Below are 21,910 nucleotides of genomic sequence, written 5' to 3' on the forward strand. Positions count from 1 at the left end.
TGAATGTTTTGGCTTCAGGCAGAGGAAATAAACACCGCTGACCTCGGCGGCTTCCAGTCCCAGTCTGATCCCACATTCAGCAGCAGGTTGAGCCAGACTTAAAGAGGTCGGCCTCACATTATCTGTTTACCTTCAGAGCGCCAAGTTGTCCCTTTCATTTCATGTGACGCACCACAGCTGACAAACACTTTCATCCAGAGCACATCATCATCATCCTCACCATCATCCCGAGAACCCCCACTCAAACAAAAACCCAAATCACCAGATGAAGACATCCTGACATGTGGATGGAACAGGAGTAAACATCCAAACTAACGTGAAGTCTGCAGTCTGTAGCTCCTCCCAGTTTTATTCATACGACCCAGAATGACAAACGGGGGCTTTGCAGAGTGTGGAGACGACACCTTCTGCCCTCAGAGCCTCCACTCAGGAAGTCCAACTCTGACAACTAAAACAGGAAAACAGAAGAAAGTTCACGAGGGACTTCAGAGACCAACGACGAGTCGCAGGATGAGCGAGCGTCAGCAGTGTCGACGTCTCGTATGTCACACACAGGTACACACAGGTGCACACAGGTACACACAGGTGCACACAGGTGAACACAGGTACACACAGGTGCACACAGGTGCACACAGATACACACAGGTGAACACAGGTACACACAGGTACACACAGGTGAACACAGGTACACACAGGTGCACACAGGTGAACACAGGTACACACAGGTGCACACAGGTGAACACAGGTACACACAGGTGCACACAGGTGAACACAGGTGAACACAGGTGCACACAGATACACACAGGTGAACACAGGTACACACAGGTACACACAGGTACACACAGGTGCACACGGGTTTACCTCCCTGTATGACTGATATGATCAAACTGTTTAAACTCTTTACTGTCACCTCTCTGTTGTTTAATAAAGTTTTCTTCTAAACGTGAATCTTCAGGCAGCTCAGCTCCAACCTTGTCTGCCCTTGTCTGTCTAAAAATAAAGCACACACACACACACACACACTCTCTCTCTCTCTCTCTCTCTCTCTCTCTCTCTCTCTCTCTCTCTCTCTCTCTGAGTTTAACCAGGTTAGAAGCAGCCGTCTGATTTGTTGGTTAATTCAGGGTTTTCAAAGTTTGGTCCAGGAGTCCGTCAGGTGTTTCCAGGTCGGATCATTTATTTTCACCATAATTCTGTCCATTAGTAACACGGTGAGAGGACGTGTTTCTCAGGGGTTTCTTACACTTTCTGTAATGAAACACGTAAACTCCTCCCCAGCTGAGGGTCTGCACTCTGTTTCAGTTTTGGGGTCCTTGACGTGAAAAAGTTTGACAACCACTGGGTCAGTTTATCAGTTAATGTTTTTGTTTCAGTGTGTGATGATAATAATACTGTAGTTCACCAGCTTGTCAGACGGAGGCCCTGAGGCGGCAGGAGGCGGCGGTGGCCTCAGGAGCTCCCGGGGACTCCACTGGGCACCCCTGTGGATCAGGACGAGGGTCAGGCAGTCGGCTCACGGGCTACCAGGCTAACTGGCTAACAAATGAATTAACAAAAGTCCAGTCGTTTTTAGACATTTTGCTCAGGAAATGTTACATAACTCAGACAGAAACTATCTGAGACTAATCTGCCACTACTCAGTTCATTAAACACCTCATCATCTTCTTACAGAAATTATGTTTTTGTGTTTAAATCTTTGAGAGGCTTTTATTTTAGAGGCCTCCATTAGTGCCTGTAACATTAGAGTTCAACTGGTCAACAAGCTCAGACTGCAGCTCCTTAAAATAAACCTCAAGTATCCCCCCAACCCCGTCCACACAGCGTCATGTGCTGCCCCCATTACACACAGACAGACAGCAGGACAGACAGTCGGTCAGCAGGACAGACACAGGACGCACAAACCACATGTCTGTGGACTGACTCACAGGAAAAGCTGGATTTGTAGAGAAACACGTTTGAAGGAGGTGAGAGCTTCACTCGTTTGGTCACTTTGTGTTGTCACTGAATGTCACTGTCAGCTGCACTGTTGATAAAGTTTATTTTGAAGTTTAATCTGCTGTATGTGACTGCTGTGCTGTGCAGTGAGTCGAGCTGGTTTGTAGTTTTTCTGTATCAGGACACACTGTGGTGTCACTGGGTTAAAGATCAGCTGGCTTACTGGTTTATTTATGAAACCAGTATGAAACCTGCTTAGCGCCCCCCACAGGCTGTGCAGGTCATTACAGTTCACTCAGGTTTATTTACAGTTTTTCTAAATTGCTAAAACACCCAAACCCAAAATACCTCATATGTCCTGCAAAATGAAGCACTGCAACCAAAGCCACATATAGCATTATCAACATTATCAAAATCAAACTTCTGCGCCAATCAAACTTCTTTCATATTTCACTCATCTTTAGCAAGCTTTGCCATAACACTAAAATCGTTCAAACTGTAGAAAATTCTTCAGGTTGTTCACATGCACAGAAATATTTGCAGATACACACACATTCTGCTGTTACTTTTTTATTTTTATTTTTCTGAGAACATGGGCTGTGTTGTGTGGTCCAAGCTCGGCATGGCGGTGGAGGACACCATGTGTACTGGAGATGGCGGCGCACTCTGATGTTCCCACCACGTTGTCCAGGAACATCTATGATGGCTCTGTGGCCAGTGACTTTCCTAGGTTGAGCCCTCATCCAGCTCTACCCCTACCTCTCACTCTTCCTCCCCCTCTCATTCTCACCCTCCCTCTTCCTCTCCTTCGTCCTCTCTCTGCAGCTCTCTCTGTCTTCCATTGTTTTTGTGAAAAAAAACAAACAATCGGTGCTCACCTGTGGTCTTTATGTAGTGCTTACTTCCTGATTGAAGTGGTAACAATTAAGCATTGAGGTATTTGGCCAGGTGGCACATATATCGGCTAATTAGCTCGTGTGACTTTATGTCAGTTTGTTGTGTCTTATGCAGAAAACTTCAGTGCATTTAAAAAGTGCCATTTTGAGTTGTAAAATGTGTGTAAAGCAGAAAATGTGTTTAGAGTTTTGGAGACTTGAGAAGAGGTTTTGTTTCTTGACTTTCCCTCGGGATCAATAAAGTATCTATCTGCTCTCTGTGTTCAGTTTAAATAATTGTGCTGTGCGTGTCATTTTAGTGTGTTAGCAGTTGGATTCAGACTGACCTGCCTGACAATCCACCAAACGTATAAAACATTCCCAGTGTTTACAGGCTGACAGAATTTCTTTACTTTGGTCAGCAGTGATGAAACTCTGCTGTTGTGGTTCTCTTGTTTCAGACTCATCACCGTCTGACCTCACAGCTCCGTCAGCTTCATCATGGAGCTGTGGCAGCCCGCAACCCGCATCTCTCGCTCTGCATCAGCAGCTCCCAGTCTGGCCTTCGAGGATTATTCTGTCTACAGCAACCTGAGCGACGACGAGCTGTTGCAGCTCGCCATCGAGCGCAGTCTGACCGACGCACAATGCAACATGGCCGCCGCCGCTGCCAGCACCCCTCCTCGTCCACCGGACAGCAGCAGCCTGAACCCTGCAGCCAGAAGCACCAACCAACCCAGAGACAGCCCCCAGAATCCACCTGCACACTACAGCTCCCACAATCCACCTGCAGCCCAGACTGCTGCACACTACAGCTCTCCAAACCCACCGAGCGAAAAGCCTCCTGATCCGTATGTCCGTTTTCCTCCTCCATGTTGTCTTCATGATCCTCCAGTATTCTACTGTCTGAGTTGGTCCATACAGACATGAGTCCAGCCTGTTCTGTTATCAGCATTACTATTCATGATTATTACCAATATTTGTTCTTAAGGCAGATTAACTAATAACAGAACTGATCAGCAGGATGATAACTTTCCAAGAAGCCATAAAGAAACACCACATAACTCTGAAGCTTTATCACGTGGTGCAGGAAGCATCAGCTCGTACCTCAGATCACATTCACAGGCAGAGCTTAACATGACAGCAACACCAAGACCAGAAGCCAAAAGCTCAGTTTATTTCTGTCAGGGGGGCCAGCGAATGACGAGCAGCAGGAGGGAGACCCAGAGTCCAGCAGTCAGAGGACCATGTGTCAGGGAGGGCATGAAGTGGATCAGTATGAAGTCTGAGTGAGCAGAGTTACTGATATGGAAACAGAAGTGATGAGCAAAAGGAGGTGATCACAGGCTGTCAGAAGATCACATTCACTGGCTTCTGATTACCAGAAAACGTTAGGAGACTTGAATATACCAGGAGAGAGTCAGCCAAGACGTGAATACTGAAATCAGTCCTAAAACAGCCTGAGCAAAGTCGAGGATCAAACGTTTTATTAACTTTGGTCTCTCTGTGCTGATTTTTATTGGAGCTGCAGATGAGTCCTGACCACATGATGGAGGCAGTGAGGGCGGATGTTTACTGATGACAGTGAGCTTATTAAAATGTTGTTTTGATGTGAAAATGGACATGTGGACAGGGGGAGCAGAGGTCAGTGGACACAGGTCTGATAGACCAGATTATGGAAACAACACAGTGGATGTACTACTGGAGGTGTTACAGTGGGATGTGAAGTAGGACAGTTTTTCCTGTGCTCTGATTGGCTGCTGTCTTGTGGCAGGAAGACCTTTGATGGGACAGTCAGTCACTTCATGACAGGTTCTGGGAAGAGGATGATAGCATATCGTAGAGCTGACGGCAGTCTGGTCCACATCGTTCCAGAACCTGAAGAGTGAGTCAAGTTCTGTTCAAAACCTGTCTGCGTATGTGAGCCGGCTTGTGTCCTTCCTGGTGTGACTGAGAGGACGTCTATGGACTGACAGACTGTGAGGGAAATAAGGAAAAAACATGAAGTTAAAGTTGAAGTGAAAATTATTTTATTTGACACTCCAACTTGTCACGAACAAGGTAGGCCCATCCTAAAGCATCTCCTCCTTTATGGTCTGTTTGACTCTGAATGGGACCATAATTCATTAAATGAACAACTTGCTGTAGTAAAAAAGACTTGAAACCAGTGACTGAAAGCACAAGCTCATCAGGAAACTGTTTACTGAGGTCAGAAATCAAGTGAGAAGCTGACTCATTTTCTCATAAGCTCACACACAATCAGACTTCTGTTTGAAACCAGCAGGGTCGCCCCCTGCTGGACATTAGGGAGACTGCAGGTTTAATGCATTGCAGACCAGGAAGCTTTGTTCACTTCTCATACTGTCTGTGCTTTGAGCCTTATGTCAGACAGGTGAGACAGGTGGCTGATGGGTATTTTCTTTGCAGGGAGGAGGAGCCTCTGTTCCAAGCGATCCGTGTTGGTGATGTGAGCAGAGTGAAAATGCTGGCGACGCGTCCAGGAACGAACCTGATGCTGCCGAGTAAACCTGGCTGGCTCGCCACTCACCAGGCGGCATGGTATGGCCAGGACAAGTGCCTGAAAGTTCTGCTGTCAGGTAGACATAATCCCCACACACACACACACACACACACACACACACACACACACACACACTCCTCACAGTCGTCTCTCCGTTTTAATGCTCAGTCCAGCCGGGGATGGTCAACAAACGAACAGAACACGGTGAGTCGCCGCTGCTCATTGCTGTCAACAAAGAGCAGCTACGTTGCGTTCAGATGCTGCTGGAAAGTGGAGCGGATCCCGACATCCCAAACTACGACCGAGAGACCCCACTATACAAAGGTAAAACCCACAGGAAGTGATGTCAGAGCTTTTCCTTTGATAAACTCCCGTGGTTTGAGGTGGTCTTTTACTGACTCTGTCTCGTCCCGTACAGCCTGTGAGAAGAACAGTGCGGCCTTGGTGGCGGTGTTGTTGAACCACGGGGTGGCAGTGAACACTCACTGTATTCAGGGCTGGACCGCTCTGCAGGAAGCTGTGGGTCGAAACAACGTCGAGATCTGTGAGATGCTGCTGAAGGCCGGCGCCAAACACAGCCTGACCAATGTGTACGGCATCTCGCCACTTTTTACCGCAGCTCAGAGCGGGCAGCTCGCCGCGCTGCGCTTCCTCCTCAAACACGGTACATGAAGCAGATGGTTTACCTCATCTTTATCCTGCTAACTGCTCAAAACCAGCTGCTCAGTTGTAGATCCTCAGCAGCTCATGGAGTGGCCTGAATATCGCTCAAGTCTTACACCAGTTAGAGTTACATAATGTGTAGGATAAAGAGTCACGAGATTCTGAATGTTCAGAGTTCAGTGTGTTTGGGTTCAACATTCAGTTTAGCTAAAGTTCAGTTTACTTCGACTACACTGAACTTTGGCTGCAAAAGCTGGCAGAAACAAAGATGCTCTATGCACCAAAAATAAGGCAGCAGGAACTGAACTTTGTCCCTGTTCCACCTGGTTGAAACACAGGTATGAAGTTCCTCTTCAGGTTCTTGTTCCTGTGGTCAAACAGTGATGTCACAGCGTGCTGGCACATCCTGAAGTGCACTTCTACATCACTGCAGCAAAGTTTGATCACCGGAGTCATAAACCCTCCAGTCTGGAACCTACTGTGCTAACAGTTGATGGACAGCTGTTGATGCTAACAGCTTTCAATGGGTTTGAAAATGCTCCACCCTCCATTCCCACCTTCAGCCATGTGTCATTACTGCTCATCTGTGCGTAGAACACCCTCCTCCTAGTTTTTATCGATGCAGCGCCACCTGCAGTGGGATGGTGCTACTCTCAGAGCTGTGTGTAACGACCTTACAGAAAAGGACAGAGCTCTGATTTAAGGATGTTCTCCGCCTGACCCCCGTCCTTCATGTATCTCCCTGCAGGTGCCGACATTAACACTCAGGCCGCAGATGGAGCCACCGCTCTGTATGAAGCAGCTAAAAATGGACATGAAGAAGTCGTGGAGCTCCTCCTCTCTCAGAAAGCTGATGCTAACAAGCCTGGGAAGACTGGGTTGTTACCGCTTCACATCGCCGCTCAGAGAGGAAGTGACACGTAGGCACAATAACTATTGTCTAAGTTACTGAGGAAGACTGTGTTTGGGTGTGGGTCTGGTCTAATTCCTGTGATGTTTCCTGCTTCCAGTATTGTCTCCATGTTGATCCGAGCAACCAGTAAGGCCAGAATCCGGCGGACTGGCATCAGCCCGCTCCACCTTGCTGCTGAGCGTAATCGCGATGACGTCCTGGAGGCTCTGATTGAGGCAGGATTTGATGTCAATGCTCAGCTATCTGAAGAACGGTCAAAGCTGTACGAGGACCGCCGCAGCACGGCGCTCTATTTCTCTGTCATCAACAACAACATTGACGCCGTACGCATGCTGTTGGCGGCCGGCGCCAACCCAAACCTGGACATGTTCAAGCCATTGATGGTGGCGACGAGGCAGGACTGCATCCAAACCGTCACCCTGCTGGTGGAGCACGGGGCCGACATCAATGCTTGCATCCCCACACACCCCACCACCTTCCCCGCCGTCTACATGTTCTCCATGAAGTACCTGCCCATGTTCAAGTACCTGCTGGACCACGGAGGCCACGCCCTCCCCTGCTTTGACTGTGTTTATGGTAGCAGACCTCATCCGCCAATAAATACCAGACGATCAGAGAGGAGTGACATCACCTACACCGAGAGAGTCCTGTCAGAGTCACAACAAAGACGAGGCGTTCAGGTAACCGTCTATTCGAAATGTCAAAATGGCAACATTTTCTGCTGAACGTAACTTTGTTTTGCGCTCAGAGTGCATGACTTGTGTGAATGATCGACAGTTTTGTGATTGATTGACAGTTTTGTGATTGATCGACAGTCTTGTGATTGATCGACAGTTATGTGATTGATTGACAGTCTTGTGATTGATCGACAGTCTTGTGATTGATCAACAGTTATGTGATTGATTGACAGATTGTGATTGATCGACAGTCTTGTGATTGATCGACAGTTATGTGATTGACTGACAGTCTTGTGATTGATCGACAGTTATGTGATTGACTGACAGTCTTGTGATTGATCGACAGTTATGTGATTGATTGACAGTCTTGTGATTGATCGACAGTCTTGTGATTGATCAACAGTTATGTGATTGATTGACAGATTGTGATTGATCGACAGTCTTGTGATTGATCGACAGTTATGTGATTGACTGACAGTCTTGTGATTGATTGACAGTTCTGTGAGATGATTTCGGCCCCCAGTATCTGTCGGTGGGCAGGGCCAATCATTGACATACTGTTGGACTACGTTGGTCATGTGACTCTCTGCTCCAGACTGATGGAACATCTGAATAGCTATGCAGACTGGAGTGTTATCAAGGACAAAGCAGGTCAGTACCTCACCTGATAATTAGCTGATATTGATATTACTGGTTTGTGCCACAGATTCCCAGTGATGTTACTGATATGTCTGGTTTCCTTTAGCACTTCCGCGGCCGCTGCTGCAGCTCTGCAGGGTGCGAATTCTGCAGCTGGTCGAACGTCGACATGTGAACAAGTTACTGCTGCCTGGAGGTCTGATCCGCTTCCTGAACCACCAGGAGTTACCTGTGGATGACTACTGAAAGAAAACTGTCCTGTTCATACACTTCAACCAGCTTAACCAGTTTATTCATTTTGCTGAAGGGACAGTATTGATTAGAACTGATTACTGGCTGCTGCAGGAGCTGCAGAAAATTTTCACATCATGAAAACATGAACGGACTGAATGAATTTGCACATCGTTATTTTTTTTCTGTCTCTTTTCTGTCACAGAGTGGTCTGAGTTGTATTTCTTGACAGGAGTGAATCCAGGAATGTATTCCAGGTGTTTCCAGATGTACAGATGGAAGCTGTGCCTGTGAACAGAAGCTTCTGGATGATGACGTTCCTGTTCCAGTGTTTTGGTTCACATTGTTCTCTGCGGTAGAAGAGCTTTTAGGTCCCCCTTAGAGTACCAGATGTTTCCAGGAGTTAAAACTCCTCCTAAATACTCCCTGAATGTTCCTTTGTTGTTTATTTTATGCACAATAAACATGTAGCTGAAAGTGAATTTGACAATAAACGTGCTATAAAGTTTTACTGATAACAACTTGTTTAGGTAAAATAAATGAGATTCACTGCCACTAGATGTCGCACTGGAGGACCAGCATCACAGACAAAAACAACCGAGTGTGTGTCTTGTCCACACAGTGAAGTTAGTAAAAGTGTCGTCTGAACACAAGCTGCTGATCAAACATGAATCAACATCCGGTCACTGCGTCAACTCTTTCTCTTCTCAGAGGTTTTCAGAAACATACTTCAGTGTACATCCATGTCTGTCCTGAGCAGATGCACTGGGAAACGCTGAGAAGTCAGGGATACTGACTCTCAGCTACTGACGTGTGATTTGCTGCCTGCAGGGTCTTACCAGCATGTTTTCCCCTCAGTGTCAGGCTGCTGCAACATGTTGTTCTGTGGTGTCTGCATTCACGTCCTTCTCCTGCCGCCTTCCAGCTAAGGGCCGTCTGATGCAACTCAACCGCCATGTTTCTGAAGGCGTCTCAGCATCAGTTTAATCGTCAGTGGGGTCAGAGGATTGAATACATGATGATGTCAGAGCTTTTAAGAGCCCACAGAACACAGAAATGAGTTCATGTCTGCTGCTCTCGTGTTGATTAAAGCACTTTGACAGTTTTACAGTCTGCAGCGGACACAGCTTCCTCTGATCGCGTCTCTTCTTCTCGATCGATAATCAGACAATTGACAACAGGCCACTTCACAGTGAGGTCATAATGACTTCACACCTTTCATACACCATGAAGCAGATCTAACTTGCACTGAATTTAAAAGGACAGTAACTGCGTGGGAAGTGAAGCTTCTTTGTTGCGACGAGGAATCATTACGTTTGGATGAAGCTTGTTCATCGTGTTGTCAAAGTGATCTCATTAAGAAATGGACTCGGACTTCAGAATGTCCTGAAGCCATCTATGACCCACAGTGCTTTTATTAAACCTGAAAACAGTGAAGTAATCAGCATCAAGAGCACATAAAGTCCAGTCCATGCTGGAACATCACAGGAGGTTAAACGTGCGGAAGTCAGAGGGTTTCCTATCAGCGAAGGCTTCTTGTTCCTGTCAGACACAGAAAAGGGTGTGACAAAACGTTCTCCGCTAACGGAAGTTCTGATACGTCAATAAAAACATGTTTTCATGAACTTTTCCACAGACTGACATCCCGCAGTCTGATTGCATCCAGAAAATCCCGAGCTGCTCCTGAACGCACCAGGAGCTCTCGGCTGTCACCCCTCCTCACCCCATCCTCCCTGCTCACTGACACTTCAGAGAACACCTGCACTGTTTCAGGATAAGAAAGCTGCTGGATGATCCAGACTCTGGACTGACGAGGATTCGGGTCTGATGTGCTGCAGTCTTACTGTTTTCAACATAATACTGCTGAGTTTTTCCTCACTGTGATCTTCGGGTTCTTTCAGGTGAGATCTGATTTATTCTGTAAGTTAAGTTGACAATAGCTGAAGCATGCTGTCTGTGCACGTACGTCTCAGCCAATGTGGCAGATTTCATCTGGGAGTTTTAGGAGAAGAAGTAGAATTACCGATTAAATGATCTGAACTTGAAGACACTGGACTCGTTTCAGCCCTGACTGTTGTCTGCAGGTAGCGCCTACAGCAGACTGTGTGTGACCTGAGAGGTGAAACCCAGGACACAAGTCTCAGTAGTGCCAGAGCTGAAGATCTGTTTAAAAATATTATTCATGACAATTTAATGTTAAATATTTTAACATCAACACGTTTTACGTGTTTGCACAGTTTGTCCTGAGAAAACATGATTTCCCTCTCCCGTCGGACAGGTGAGTTGGAGGGTGTGTTCACGTGTTGCCACTGAGATGAGCTGCAGGGGTTATATTTATGTCCCGTCCCCACCTCCACCTCCTCCTCCACCTCCTCCTCCTCCTCCTCCTCCTCCCAGAGAGCTGACCTTCACAGGTAAACACACACAGGAAATGAAAGACTTTTTCGAGATTGAAAGTTTGCCTTTGAACTGAGCAATCGTCTCCTCCCACAGTCCAGAGACACGCAGGTTGGTTGGCTGGTGACTCGTGTGAATGTGAGTGTGAATGGTTGTTTGTCCACCTGCCCAGGTGTACCCCACCCCTCGTCCAGTGTCAGCTGTGACTGACTGACCGCGAAGCAGGATAAGCAGCGATCAACAATGGATGTCTGGTGTCTTATAACAGCGCAGATCAGTTTGACACATGACACAAGAGGTTTAAAATGATCAAATAAAAGTGTCAACTCAGACTGACCTGAATGCATCTTTTACCTTCCAGTTTGTGTTCTGTTTCAGTGGCGCCTTCTGCTGTTCCAGATGTGAACTCTGAACATCTGCAGCTGCTGGTGTTCCTCATCGCTCCAGCATCGTTTCTCTTCTTCCTGATCGTCTGCACTGTGTGTTATAAAGTCATGAAGAGGTGACTCATCGACACGTTATGTATCGTCATGACACTTTCTTAACGCTCGTCTCCAGAGAAGCTTCTAAACAGCGACAGCCTTCTTTGTTTAAATCCAAACTGCGCCCAGCACCAGGCTGCCTCTAACTTCATAAACATCTCAAGATAATTCTTTTGACAAATTAAAATGTTTAAGGTCATAAACTTATTAAACATGGTCAGGAAGGATATGAAATTCAAAGAGAAACCATGTCCTATATAATAACAATCATCCTAAAAACTGGTAGTTTGGGCTTTAGATAATGGCAGGGGGTGTGGTTAACACGAACAAACAAAGACTGGGGAAAAGCAAACTCCTGCAACATTTCTATCACATTAATTAATGCAGCCAATCCATTTTAAACACCGTCCTGTTTCAGTCACAGTGTGTGTGTGTGTGTGTGTGTGTGTGTGTTGTCTCAGCCAGGTGTAGATTGTAGTAACGTACAGACGCCACCAGATGGCAGTAGCTACACATGAAGTAACCATGGGGGCCCCGTTCAGTGCAAGTGACTGAACTGTCATTAAATGTTTATTGTTAGGAAAATCATGTGGCATAACTTCATCATTTTATGTATAGACAACAATTATTTGTTAAGACGTTTTTATTTTTCAGTAAATCTAAATTTTCTCCTCGACCCCAAGATTTACTGGAAACAACTTGTTGTCACCATTGACTTGAATAAAGATGGCCGACTTGTCTCCACTTCCTCCCGCTGTACTAAAGTGAAGCCAAAAAGTCCCTGATACGAGCGCTGCCATCTTGTCCTGGTGACGTCATTTGGAGCCAGAGTCTGTGCAGCAGCGATCGGGAGGTGGAGCCGCGGTATCGAGTTCCCGCCCACACACCCGTCTGAGCCAATCAGACACTGACATAATATATTTTCAACCAAATGATAAAATAATTTGTTTTATCAGAGCTTTGACTTCTATCATGCAGAAGACGTTATTGAGGTTTTACAAAGTAAAACACACTGAAATCTTCCTGTCATTATTGTCCTAATTTTGTTAAGACACTTAAAAATCTCCTGACATATTTGTGATTTAAATAAACATTTGACTTACTTTACTTGTGTGCATTAAGGACAAAATATTTAGTTTGAGTAATGAGATTCTATATATGTGTGCATAAAAACTGTATGTTTTTAAAGCTAAATGTGCTGTGAAAATCAAAACTGCAGCAGCCATCACATCACATTTGGCCTGACAGCAGAGGAGGCGCGTCTTCATACTCAGTCTTTTCTTAATCTTTAACATAAAACCTGTTCAGATTCACCGGGAGATGATGATGACGACGATGATGAAGACGTCGTCTCACCACCTCTCGAACTCAGAGGAAACTGATGAAGACGTTTTTCAAACATGATGAAGATGATGTCAGTTTCAATCACGGCATCTCTGTGGGAACTGGTTTTCTCAAACAGGAAGTGATTAAGTCTGTAAATCCAGTAGAGCAAACCAAACAAATAGAGACGTTTCCTGCTCAAACACAAACACACAAAATGAAGCTTTAACTTCATTTTTAAACATACAAACCCTTCCTGTTTGCACAAACTTTAGGACATCCAAAGAAACAGAAAGAAAGGCGACGTCCAGCATCCAGCTCAACGTGTTGGAAAGGCTTTCTAACAAAATAAAGGACCGTAATGAGAGAGATGCTCTTATTTTGAAATGACACCTCTGTTCTACGTGTGTCCTAATAAATATTTATGACATTTTAATCAAATAAGGAGCTTCAGTCACCTTAAAACTGAAACAGTTTCAGACTTTTATTTTGTAAAACCTGTTTCAACATAAAATCATTTAATTCAATTGCCTGATTGACTGAGTAATGTTTAATAACTGATTATTACATGTGGGTTTTTTATCTAGGACATTTATGGATCCAATGTTTGTGATACACAGATGCTGATGATGAAGGTGGCGTTCAGGTCCGGGGACTCTGGCGGGCCCTCTGGCGGTACTCAGGCAGGTGATGAAGGATCCAGGCAGCTGGAGTCAGCATGGCCACGGCAAACACCGACATGACGAAGAAACTTTGCTGTCAGAGACAAAGAAACATCCAATCAGAGCAGAGAATCAGCAGGCGACATCATCCAGACAGAAAAACAATGAAGACAAAGACACGAGACAGACTTGTCTCGTCTTTAGTCTTAAATCTGGTGTTAAATCGGGGCTTCAGTCTCTTCTTCTCTGTAGTTTTTCCTGTTTTTTTTCTGTCTTTCGCATCCTTTTTGTTCCAACAAACTGTCAGTCTGCTGCTGTCAACTTAACATCGACACAAAAACGATAAAGAACAAGAAAAAGACCAAATAATTCACGTGCTTCAACTGCGTCTTTAAATGATCAGTAGTTGCAATCGATCAGTTCTGATGCAGCAGTCTGACAGTAGGACAAACCGAAAGTGCATTAAAACCAAGAAACGATCAAAACAGATTTAAAGTGATTTTCATCACATCTGAAAATGTTTTGTCCTTGTGATGAAAACGGGCCAATCGTTCAGTCCGTTGCTGACGTGTTTGGCCGTCACACTCACCGCCGCGCTGATCTTGTTCCGGGGAGGTTTGCTGTAGATTGTCTTCTTTGTCTCCTTCAGGATTTCTTTTGGACGAGTCAGAGTCGACACAGAAACATTTCCCATCATTCTCAGGACAGCGCTCACCATCGTCGCGGCAACCAGCACCTGCTCACTCAGCGGCACCTGTTGGACCCTGATTGGCTGCTGCTGAATGAATGTTTGCTTACTTTGTTTTGTTGATGATGATGTTTTCCCTTTGAGCAGTTCGGTCAGACTGAATCTGGAGTCTGAGGGACCAGCAGAGGTGGAGGAGGAGGAGGGGGAGGAGGGGCAGGAGGAGGAGGAGGGGGAGGAGCAGCCTGCTGATTGGACAGTCAGACTTCTGACTGAATGATTCATATTTTTTGATCAGCGAGGAGTCTCAGCTGAGACAAAGTTGTTGGTTTGACTCACAGATCAGACTGAGTTTAACTGCAGCAGAAAAACAACCAATCAGACATCAATAAAAGTGATCAGAAACGTGTTTGTGAAATGAGTCAGTGAAAAGCCTGTGAACAGTCCAGCCGAGTACAGAACCAACAGCCGACAGAGAAGAAAAGGACTGACGGAGGACAGACGGGTGGTGTGACAGGGGACAGACGGGTGGTGTGACGGAGGACAGACGGGTGGTGTGACAGGGGACAGACGGGTGGTGTGACAGGGGACAGACCACCCGTCTGTCCCGGGTTAACGTGCTGTTTGATGTGCAGAGGCAGACCTGCTGCTCAGCATCAGAAAGCATGAGAGCAGACAGTTTGTGACATGAAGCACGAAGCTGCAGTGAAGCACCACAGCACAGGTTTTAGGTACTTCACTGCAGTATTTCTGCTTCACACTTACACATTTCTGGGGAAATATTTAATCTCTTTGGAACATTTGGAGTTACCTCAGAGATGTAACATGTTTTAAAGGACGAGTGGTGTCATTTTAAACATGCTGAAACTGATTTATTAAGACCTCAGAGGTGCACATAACTGCTACCACCTGAGATCGTGGTGTTGATGACGCGACGGTCAAGTACGCAAAGGTACTAACACAAGTGAGTATTATTAACATTTGTGCACATGCGCACCAGTTATGTGCACCCCTGGTAATAAACTCATCGTTAAGGATTAAACCAGATTTTGTTTCGTGACGTCACATATCAATTTAAAAATGAGCAGAGCACACTCCTATGAAATCATAGATCACAGGTTATATCTGTAACAAACCTCCATAAACCTGACTAGAGTCTACCGAGACCGCATGCAGCTGGTGTACAATGAAAGCATATGGAATGAAAGTCTTTGCAGACATCAGTGATGGAGGCTCGTGGTCGGTCTCACAGGGTTCAGGTTGATTTTCAGATCGATCAGAGATCCATTACCGTGACGTCATTGATAATCGATCTGCACCGACTGATCCTCAAATATGACAAGACTTCATGTTGTTGATTCGGTTTTATTAGGAAAGAGGAAAGAGACGCGAATGTTGGTGACCTCTGAAACAGACGACGTTAAAAAGTCTGAAAGGTTCAAAACAAACCGAAGATAAAAACTTTAAAACCTCCAGAAGATCCACAACATCGACAGGAAACAACACAAAACGACAGGAAACGGGAAAAGGATAAAAGATTGGGTGGGGGGAGGTGGGGGCAACCCAGTCGGGAGGTCAAGAGAGGTCAAAGGTCATCCGAAGGTCAGTCGAAGGTCAAAGGTCATCAGGTGCAGTAAAAGTGTCCTGCATCAACTCGTTGTCTCTTACGACTCTGCTGCTGCTCGAAGAACTGACGGATGTCATCAGGAGTCACGACCTATCAGAGAGCAGACAGCAGTCATATGACCTCAGGAGTCACAGCCTATCAGAGAGCAGACAGCAGTCACATGACCTCAAGAGTCACAACCTATCAGAGAGCAGACAGCAGTCATATGACCTCAGGAGTCACAACCTATCAGAGAGCAGACAGCAGTCACATGATCGACTCCCTCAATTTCAAGGACTGAATTACTAACAAGTTGATACAAGAACAAGTTGGATGAGAGGTGAAACGTCTTCAAAGACAAATAACTAAGTCCAGTTGCATTCGATTGAATTTCCTTGAGATAACCATGACCTGGGTGAATGAGAATATTCACAGGCTAACAAGTTGATAGTTCTGCTAATAGATCAGTGATTGAAATGATAATCGAAGCTACACACACACACACACACACACTCAAATGTCAGCAGGAGGTCAAAGGTCATCGTCAGTCTTAAACTCACTTTTCCTTCTGCTGCAAACCTCTGCAGGAAGTCCTTCAGCTCGCTCTTCATGTCGTTGTATCCTGAAACACACACACACACACACATCAGAGAACACAGACACACACAGGAAGTGTCATACGTTTCTGTGCCGCTTCCATGTGGACTCTGTGTACCGTGAATGATCTCGAGCTGCTGCACTCGGTTCAGGTTGTCCAGCGCTGACATCAGAGGGTCGTGTCCCTGCTGCGTCCGCTCGTTGTTCTTTCCTTTGTTTTCGTAGGCGAGGACGGTGTCTGACTCGTCCAGCAGGAAGGACAGACCGGCCTCAGACAGCGTCTCCTGGGGACGCAGACATCAGACATCAGACATCAGAGAAACAAACTCATCAATTCGGTTACATCATCGCCGCTTCAGCCAACAGAATCTCACCTGGCAGGTGCTGCAGGAGCAGAGTTTGGAGCGCCACGCTGACGGCCAGAACACAGCTCCTGACCGGACTCTTTTCTGACCAATCGCACGTAGCTCCTTCAGTCTACAGCTCGGCTCCGCCTCCTCGCGGCTCCGCTTACAGCTGGGCCGGATGACATCATCACCCTGATAGATTGTTGATCGTTAATCAGCCACAGTGATCAGAGTGATATGTTACTGCTCGTCTCTATGACTCAAACTGATCAGTAATCAGTTGCTAACAGCTGCTGGCCATCAACTCATTATCAGACTCAAACAAACAAAACTAAACTCAGTTCAGTTTGTACAACAACACAACAGTTTATGAGTCTGATGATGTTTTAAGAGTTTTCTCAACTGATTTGACAATGTCAGAACGTGATGTCACACGGCGGGCAGGCGGGCGTAAGCCATGTGGTGTTCAGGCGCAGACGGAGAACACAGCATTTATCATGTTTACTGATGGTCACTCAGTGGCAACAGGAAACTGCAGCAGATAAACAAACTGAGCTCAGATCAGCTCTGTTGCTGCCTGAACGATAATGATGTTGGACCAGTCAAGACATCCAGTCCTCCTTTAAACAAACTGTCCTGCTGTTTCCGACTGTTCAAGTGTCATCTGAGCACGTGCAGAACAGAACCCGACCGCCTTCAGTCTTCATCCTTCGCGTTGTCACAAAGTCAAACACGACTGATTCCCGTCATTCTAATTCATCAACATTCATTCAGTGTTTTCACACTCAGGAGTTTGTGTTGTCTTTACTGTTGGGGGCTCCGCTGCTGCTCTGGGATCAGATCACAGCCTGCAGCCCAGCGTGATCCACTTTGATCCAGAGCTGAATAACAGCATCAGCTAAATAAATTTAATGTAATGAAATGGTACCGAGCTAGACGAGTCACCAGTTAGACCAGGAACCAGGATGAGTCGTCTCACCTTTTCCTCTTTGTTGGGGAGGTTAGTATTTGACTCGTTTGCTCCTGGTTCCTCCTTCACCTGCAACTCGGCACCTGGAACTGGACAGGAAGTACAGGGAGGGTAAGGTGAATGTGCGTATGTCGTCCCTCCTGCCTCAGCTCTCGCTGCGCACCTGTCTGCAGCCTACAGTACCCTGCACTGACAGCCTGTCCTCACCTGGTCGCAGCACCACTCGGTTCAATGTTCTGTCTCCACATCTGGATTACCTGGATTGTTCACTTGTCTGTCTGAGCCTGCCGGTCCGATCTGGATCCCTGCTCCCTCAGCCCCTCACTGATCAGGACCAGACCCCCGGCTCTCTGCTGCCATCTCTATTACATGTTTTGCAATGAAATCCTTCAGCTGCCTTTTTCTGTTCTGCTCGATCACCTGTTAAGATCACCTGTCTGAGCTGACAGTTCTGTTACTACGGAGAAGCTCAACACCAACAAGTATGGACTGAAGCAGATTATTTAACAAGAGAAAAAAACATGCTGTGAATGTTGGGAGCGATTACATCTGCAGCTGCATCAAACCTAAAGCAGCACATCCTGAAATTTGCTGATTTTATCAACATTTAAGACAACCATTCACATAATTCTTAAAATGCTGAATATCTGAGCTGATGATCCAATCTTTCAACTGTGATAGCATAAGTTGTGTTCACCTGCCAGGTGAGCGGCGTAGGTCCACAGGAAAGGGTTTTTGTTCATACAGGATTCACAGATCATCTCCTGCAGCTCGACGCAGTCTGGAACCGCACAGCCCAGGTGCTGCAAACACAAAGAGTGACCGTCAGCCAGCAGGGGGCGCCACAGCACATCACAGCTGCAAAGTCAGTCACTTCCTGAAGCTCAGCAGGCTCTGCAAACCAGGCCAAGCTGACTGAACTGAACACAGCCTGAAGGAGAAGCTCTTTGACTGTTACTACTGAAACTTCAGGACTGTGATGTCGCGGCACTCAGGTGTTTCAGGTGTTTCAGGGGTCCTGCTGCCAGGTTCGTGTCCAGAACTCACCCTGCCGTGCAGCCAGTCCTCACACACCACACACTGAATCATCTCATCTTCCACCTGGACACAGCCGAGACACAGAGACACAGATTTCATGAAGGAACAAGAGGACAGCCTGTGAACAGGTGGACAGTCGGGTGACGGTCAGCTGTGCGGCTCACCTGGTCGTCCGGGTCCGGGTAAGGCCGGCCGCAGGTACAGTAGACTCCAAAGAAGTTGTGACTGTATTTGTTCTGACTGTTGACCTCCTCCTTCTCCTGCGTGACACACACACACACACGACGTGAGGACACCTGACCTGAACCTGCACTGTGGAACCACCTGGTTTACTTTTAATGTGGGAATCATCAAATCTTCCTGCAGTAAGACAAACATGAGAGCAGGAGTGTGGAGTCTCTGAGGAGAGGAAAACCCACCATGAGCTGCAAACCTCAAACATTTCATGTCATGTTATGCTCCATTTTACTCTCCAACGCTGCTTTACACTTAAAGAGACGGTAACACAGGAAGTAGCCTGCTGTTGCCAGTATTCAGCGTTTGACTCACAGTTGTCGCTCTCGTCCAGACACATTAACATGAACCTGTGCAGACTTTAGCCCTGCAGCTGTTTGGGGGAGCTCTGAGCTCAGCAGGAGAAAGCTGAAAGAATTCTGTAAGCCTGAATTAAATGTGCTGTGTGTGATCTGTTGTGAACTCACAGGGTAGAGTTTACACTGCAGCTCTGTGAACTTCCTGTTTCCGCAGTCACAGCGGAAGTTCCTACAGAAACCAGAGAAGAAGAGTGAGCCAGATTAAACTAGATTATTAGTTTTATCATTTTCTGAACAGAAAGTTTGAATGTTTTTATGGTTTCATGAACTTTGATAAACTCATCAGTTGTTTTAACAGTCAGTAGGTTTTTCGGCCGGTCGACTGATCCATCGCTGTAACGTAAAACTTTAAGCTGAGCATCGGCCGATTATGAAGGACGATGTTTGACAAACGATGTATTTAAAGGTGAGTGTCGACCTCTTGGTGTACAGTTCGAAGAGGTCGTGTCCTTCGTGACATTTGTATGAGCAGGCCAGACAGATTCCTGCTGCCTCTCCCCCCTTTGGTGTGCAGGTGTTGCAGGCATACAGAGCCTGCCGCTTCACGTAGCCCTGAAACACACACAGGAAACACTCAGCGGACTCCAAGAATGAGAATGAGCGGAGTGCCGGAGCCACCTGCTGGTCAGGTGTGGTTACAGCAGGACCGCACACACTCAACACGCTGGATATATTCTATTATGTTGCAGATTGCTTAAAGATTGCTTAAATTTTGTCCCTCATCAGGCTCCACTCAAAACCCCAACATGACAAAGTGTAAACAGGATTTTAGACATTTTAGGAAAGTTATTTTGTGTTTGATATAAAGTACTCAGAGAACCCGTGAAGGACAGAAGTTACTACAGTAATAACTAACAAGAATCCTGAATAAAATAAGTAACCAAATAAAGTATCAGAATCTTAACTGAGTACTGTGGTATATGCAGTATTTGATGTATACACCGAGCAGACACTTTGTGCTACACCTGGAAAAATTCGATCCTGTCCAGCAGCTGTGCCACAAACCCTGTCAGGTTCCACTTTAACTCCACGTTACCCTCTGAGGTCAGAGTCAGCGTGGAGGTGAACTGAGAGGGTTTCCATTGTTCCGTCCACCCAGAAGAACACAGAGACAACTCTGGACAGAAGTCGTCCAGGACAAAGCGTGACCTCAGAGTTCAGACGGTCCCACACACATGCAGTGTTTGATGCTCGTGTACAAGCGGCTGCAGCAGATCATTGCAGTGATTTTACTGAAACTTTAGCTGCTGTGACAGACTGGCTGTTTCCTCATACAGGGAGGACAGACTGCAGGTGTGTCAAACAAAAGATTGTTGAGAGTTTGCTGTGTCTTTGTATCTTGGTTGTTAACGTTATTAGGTATTCTTGTTGTTTTTCCTGTTCTTTATTTTTGCACTGTGTTGTAAATGAAATCTAAAACCTTTGGTTTCTTTCGGGGATGATGGGAGAGGAAACGGTGCTAACCTGAGGATATGAGCAGTGATCAGAGTCACTTCCTGCCAACACAGCCGAAGCTTCTTCCTCCAACTCCTCATCCTCCTCCAGGACATCAACCAGAGACACCGTCTGCTCCTCCGACATCCTCAGTCTGCAGTCTCCGACTAGAAACTACAGCACAGAAAAACAAATGTGGTTGTGACAAAGAAACTACGCTGCTGTCCCCTCACATGTTAACAACAAAATCGGATTCATGTTTTCATTTGAACGTTTAGGATCAGATCAGTTCAGTCTGATCAGCTGCCGATCGATCAGGAAACAATCAATACACACTGAGCTGAGCTGAGCTGCACTGAGCTTCAGTTAGCATAAGTTAGCTTAATCAGTGGAGAAGCATGCGAGTCGGCTCCGTGCTAATGCTAACCAACACAGTTACGTGAATAAAAAGACGAACTTACAGAGTCAAACAGACACCAGAGTGGAACTTTAAGCAGGCTGTCTGCACCGCGTGATCCGCCTGTAAACCAGCCAGTAACCTAATCAGTAACAATCAATAACCAGCTCCGCCTGATCAGCTGATCCGATCTTTGTTGTCAAACCGCTAACTGGTGCTAGCGCTAATGACAACTTCCGGTTTATTTCCGTAAATCGTATTTGGCGGGATTCTGGGGTCAGGGGTCAGCAAGTTTAGAAACAGAAATAAAATGAATACAAAGAATCAAAGGAGTCAGACTGGAGGATAAAAACTGTTTTAATTTGATGGAAAATAAGCTGTTTTGACCTGATGACGAAAATCAACTTTAATGACGTGCTGCGGTGCATTCAGGTGTCCCCAGAAAGCACATCCAATATACTTGTTTAATTTAATTTAATGTAAAATAAAACCCATACCGAGTTCTTGCAGAGAGAAACACAAACACCATCACTTTCAACATCTTGTCCTTTCAACAGCACAATGTGACAAATAAAGCTGGCTGCTATCTTTTTGTCAACGTTACGTTATCTTTACCTTGAGTCAATTTAGTCTCAACAATTTGATCATCTATCATGATGAATCATTGACAAATTTTATGCATTGATCCTAGACAACAAAAACAGTCGAAGTGCTGAAAGCGAAGGCAACCGGATATCCGGATGGGTTATAGAAGATGTTTCACCTCTCATCCAAAAGGCTTCTTCAAGTCTAAGGCACATGCTGAGTCCCAGGTATTAACCACTAGCGGGGTTGACACTTCATGTGAGTCGTTATGGTCACATGAGCCACATGAACAACAACAACAACAACAGCAATAATAACAATAATAATAATATAAAAGATG

At 46.0% G+C, this 21,910-nt stretch overlaps 2 protein-coding genes across 3 annotated transcripts; one reads left to right on the forward strand and one right to left on the reverse strand.

Annotated features, from left to right (window-relative positions):
• Positions 1 to 1,595: 1,595 nt before the first annotated feature.
• On the forward strand, positions 1,596 to 8,948 carry LOC124050754 (ankyrin repeat and SOCS box protein 2-like). Of its 2 annotated transcripts, XM_046373573.1 has the most exons (10): positions 1,596 to 1,964; positions 3,272 to 3,661; positions 4,585 to 4,695; positions 5,238 to 5,407; positions 5,500 to 5,655; positions 5,750 to 5,995; positions 6,743 to 6,914; positions 7,005 to 7,587; positions 8,082 to 8,235; positions 8,330 to 8,948. In XM_046373573.1, the coding sequence occupies exons 2-10, from the start codon at positions 3,312 to 3,314 to the stop codon at positions 8,467 to 8,469; spliced, it is 2,082 nt and encodes a 693-aa protein (XP_046229529.1). In that variant the 5' UTR covers positions 1,596 to 1,964; positions 3,272 to 3,311; the 3' UTR covers positions 8,470 to 8,948. The 2 variants fall into 2 exon arrangements, with proteins under 2 accessions (XP_046229529.1, XP_046229530.1); XM_046373574.1 differs by lacking the exon at positions 4,585 to 4,695 and having other exon boundaries at positions 1,600 to 1,964.
• Positions 8,949 to 15,352: 6,404 nt separating this feature from the next.
• On the reverse strand, positions 15,353 to 21,229 carry ubr7 (ubiquitin protein ligase E3 component n-recognin 7). Its single transcript, XM_046373592.1, has 12 exons — positions 21,050 to 21,229; positions 20,619 to 20,762; positions 19,573 to 19,706; positions 19,263 to 19,323; positions 18,726 to 18,821; positions 18,571 to 18,624; positions 18,221 to 18,326; positions 17,533 to 17,612; positions 16,581 to 16,745; positions 16,325 to 16,490; positions 16,170 to 16,231; positions 15,353 to 15,720 (listed from the first exon to the last, which is right to left on the reverse strand). The coding sequence occupies exons 2-12, from the start codon at positions 20,733 to 20,735 to the stop codon at positions 15,628 to 15,630; spliced, it is 1,134 nt and encodes a 377-aa protein (XP_046229548.1). The 5' UTR covers positions 20,736 to 20,762; positions 21,050 to 21,229; the 3' UTR covers positions 15,353 to 15,627.
• Positions 21,230 to 21,910: the final 681 nt, after the last annotated feature.

The sequence above is a fragment of the Scatophagus argus genome, chromosome 19, assembly GCF_020382885.2.
Source record: "Scatophagus argus isolate fScaArg1 chromosome 19, fScaArg1.pri, whole genome shotgun sequence".
NCBI lineage: Eukaryota > Metazoa > Chordata > Actinopteri > Scatophagidae > Scatophagus > Scatophagus argus.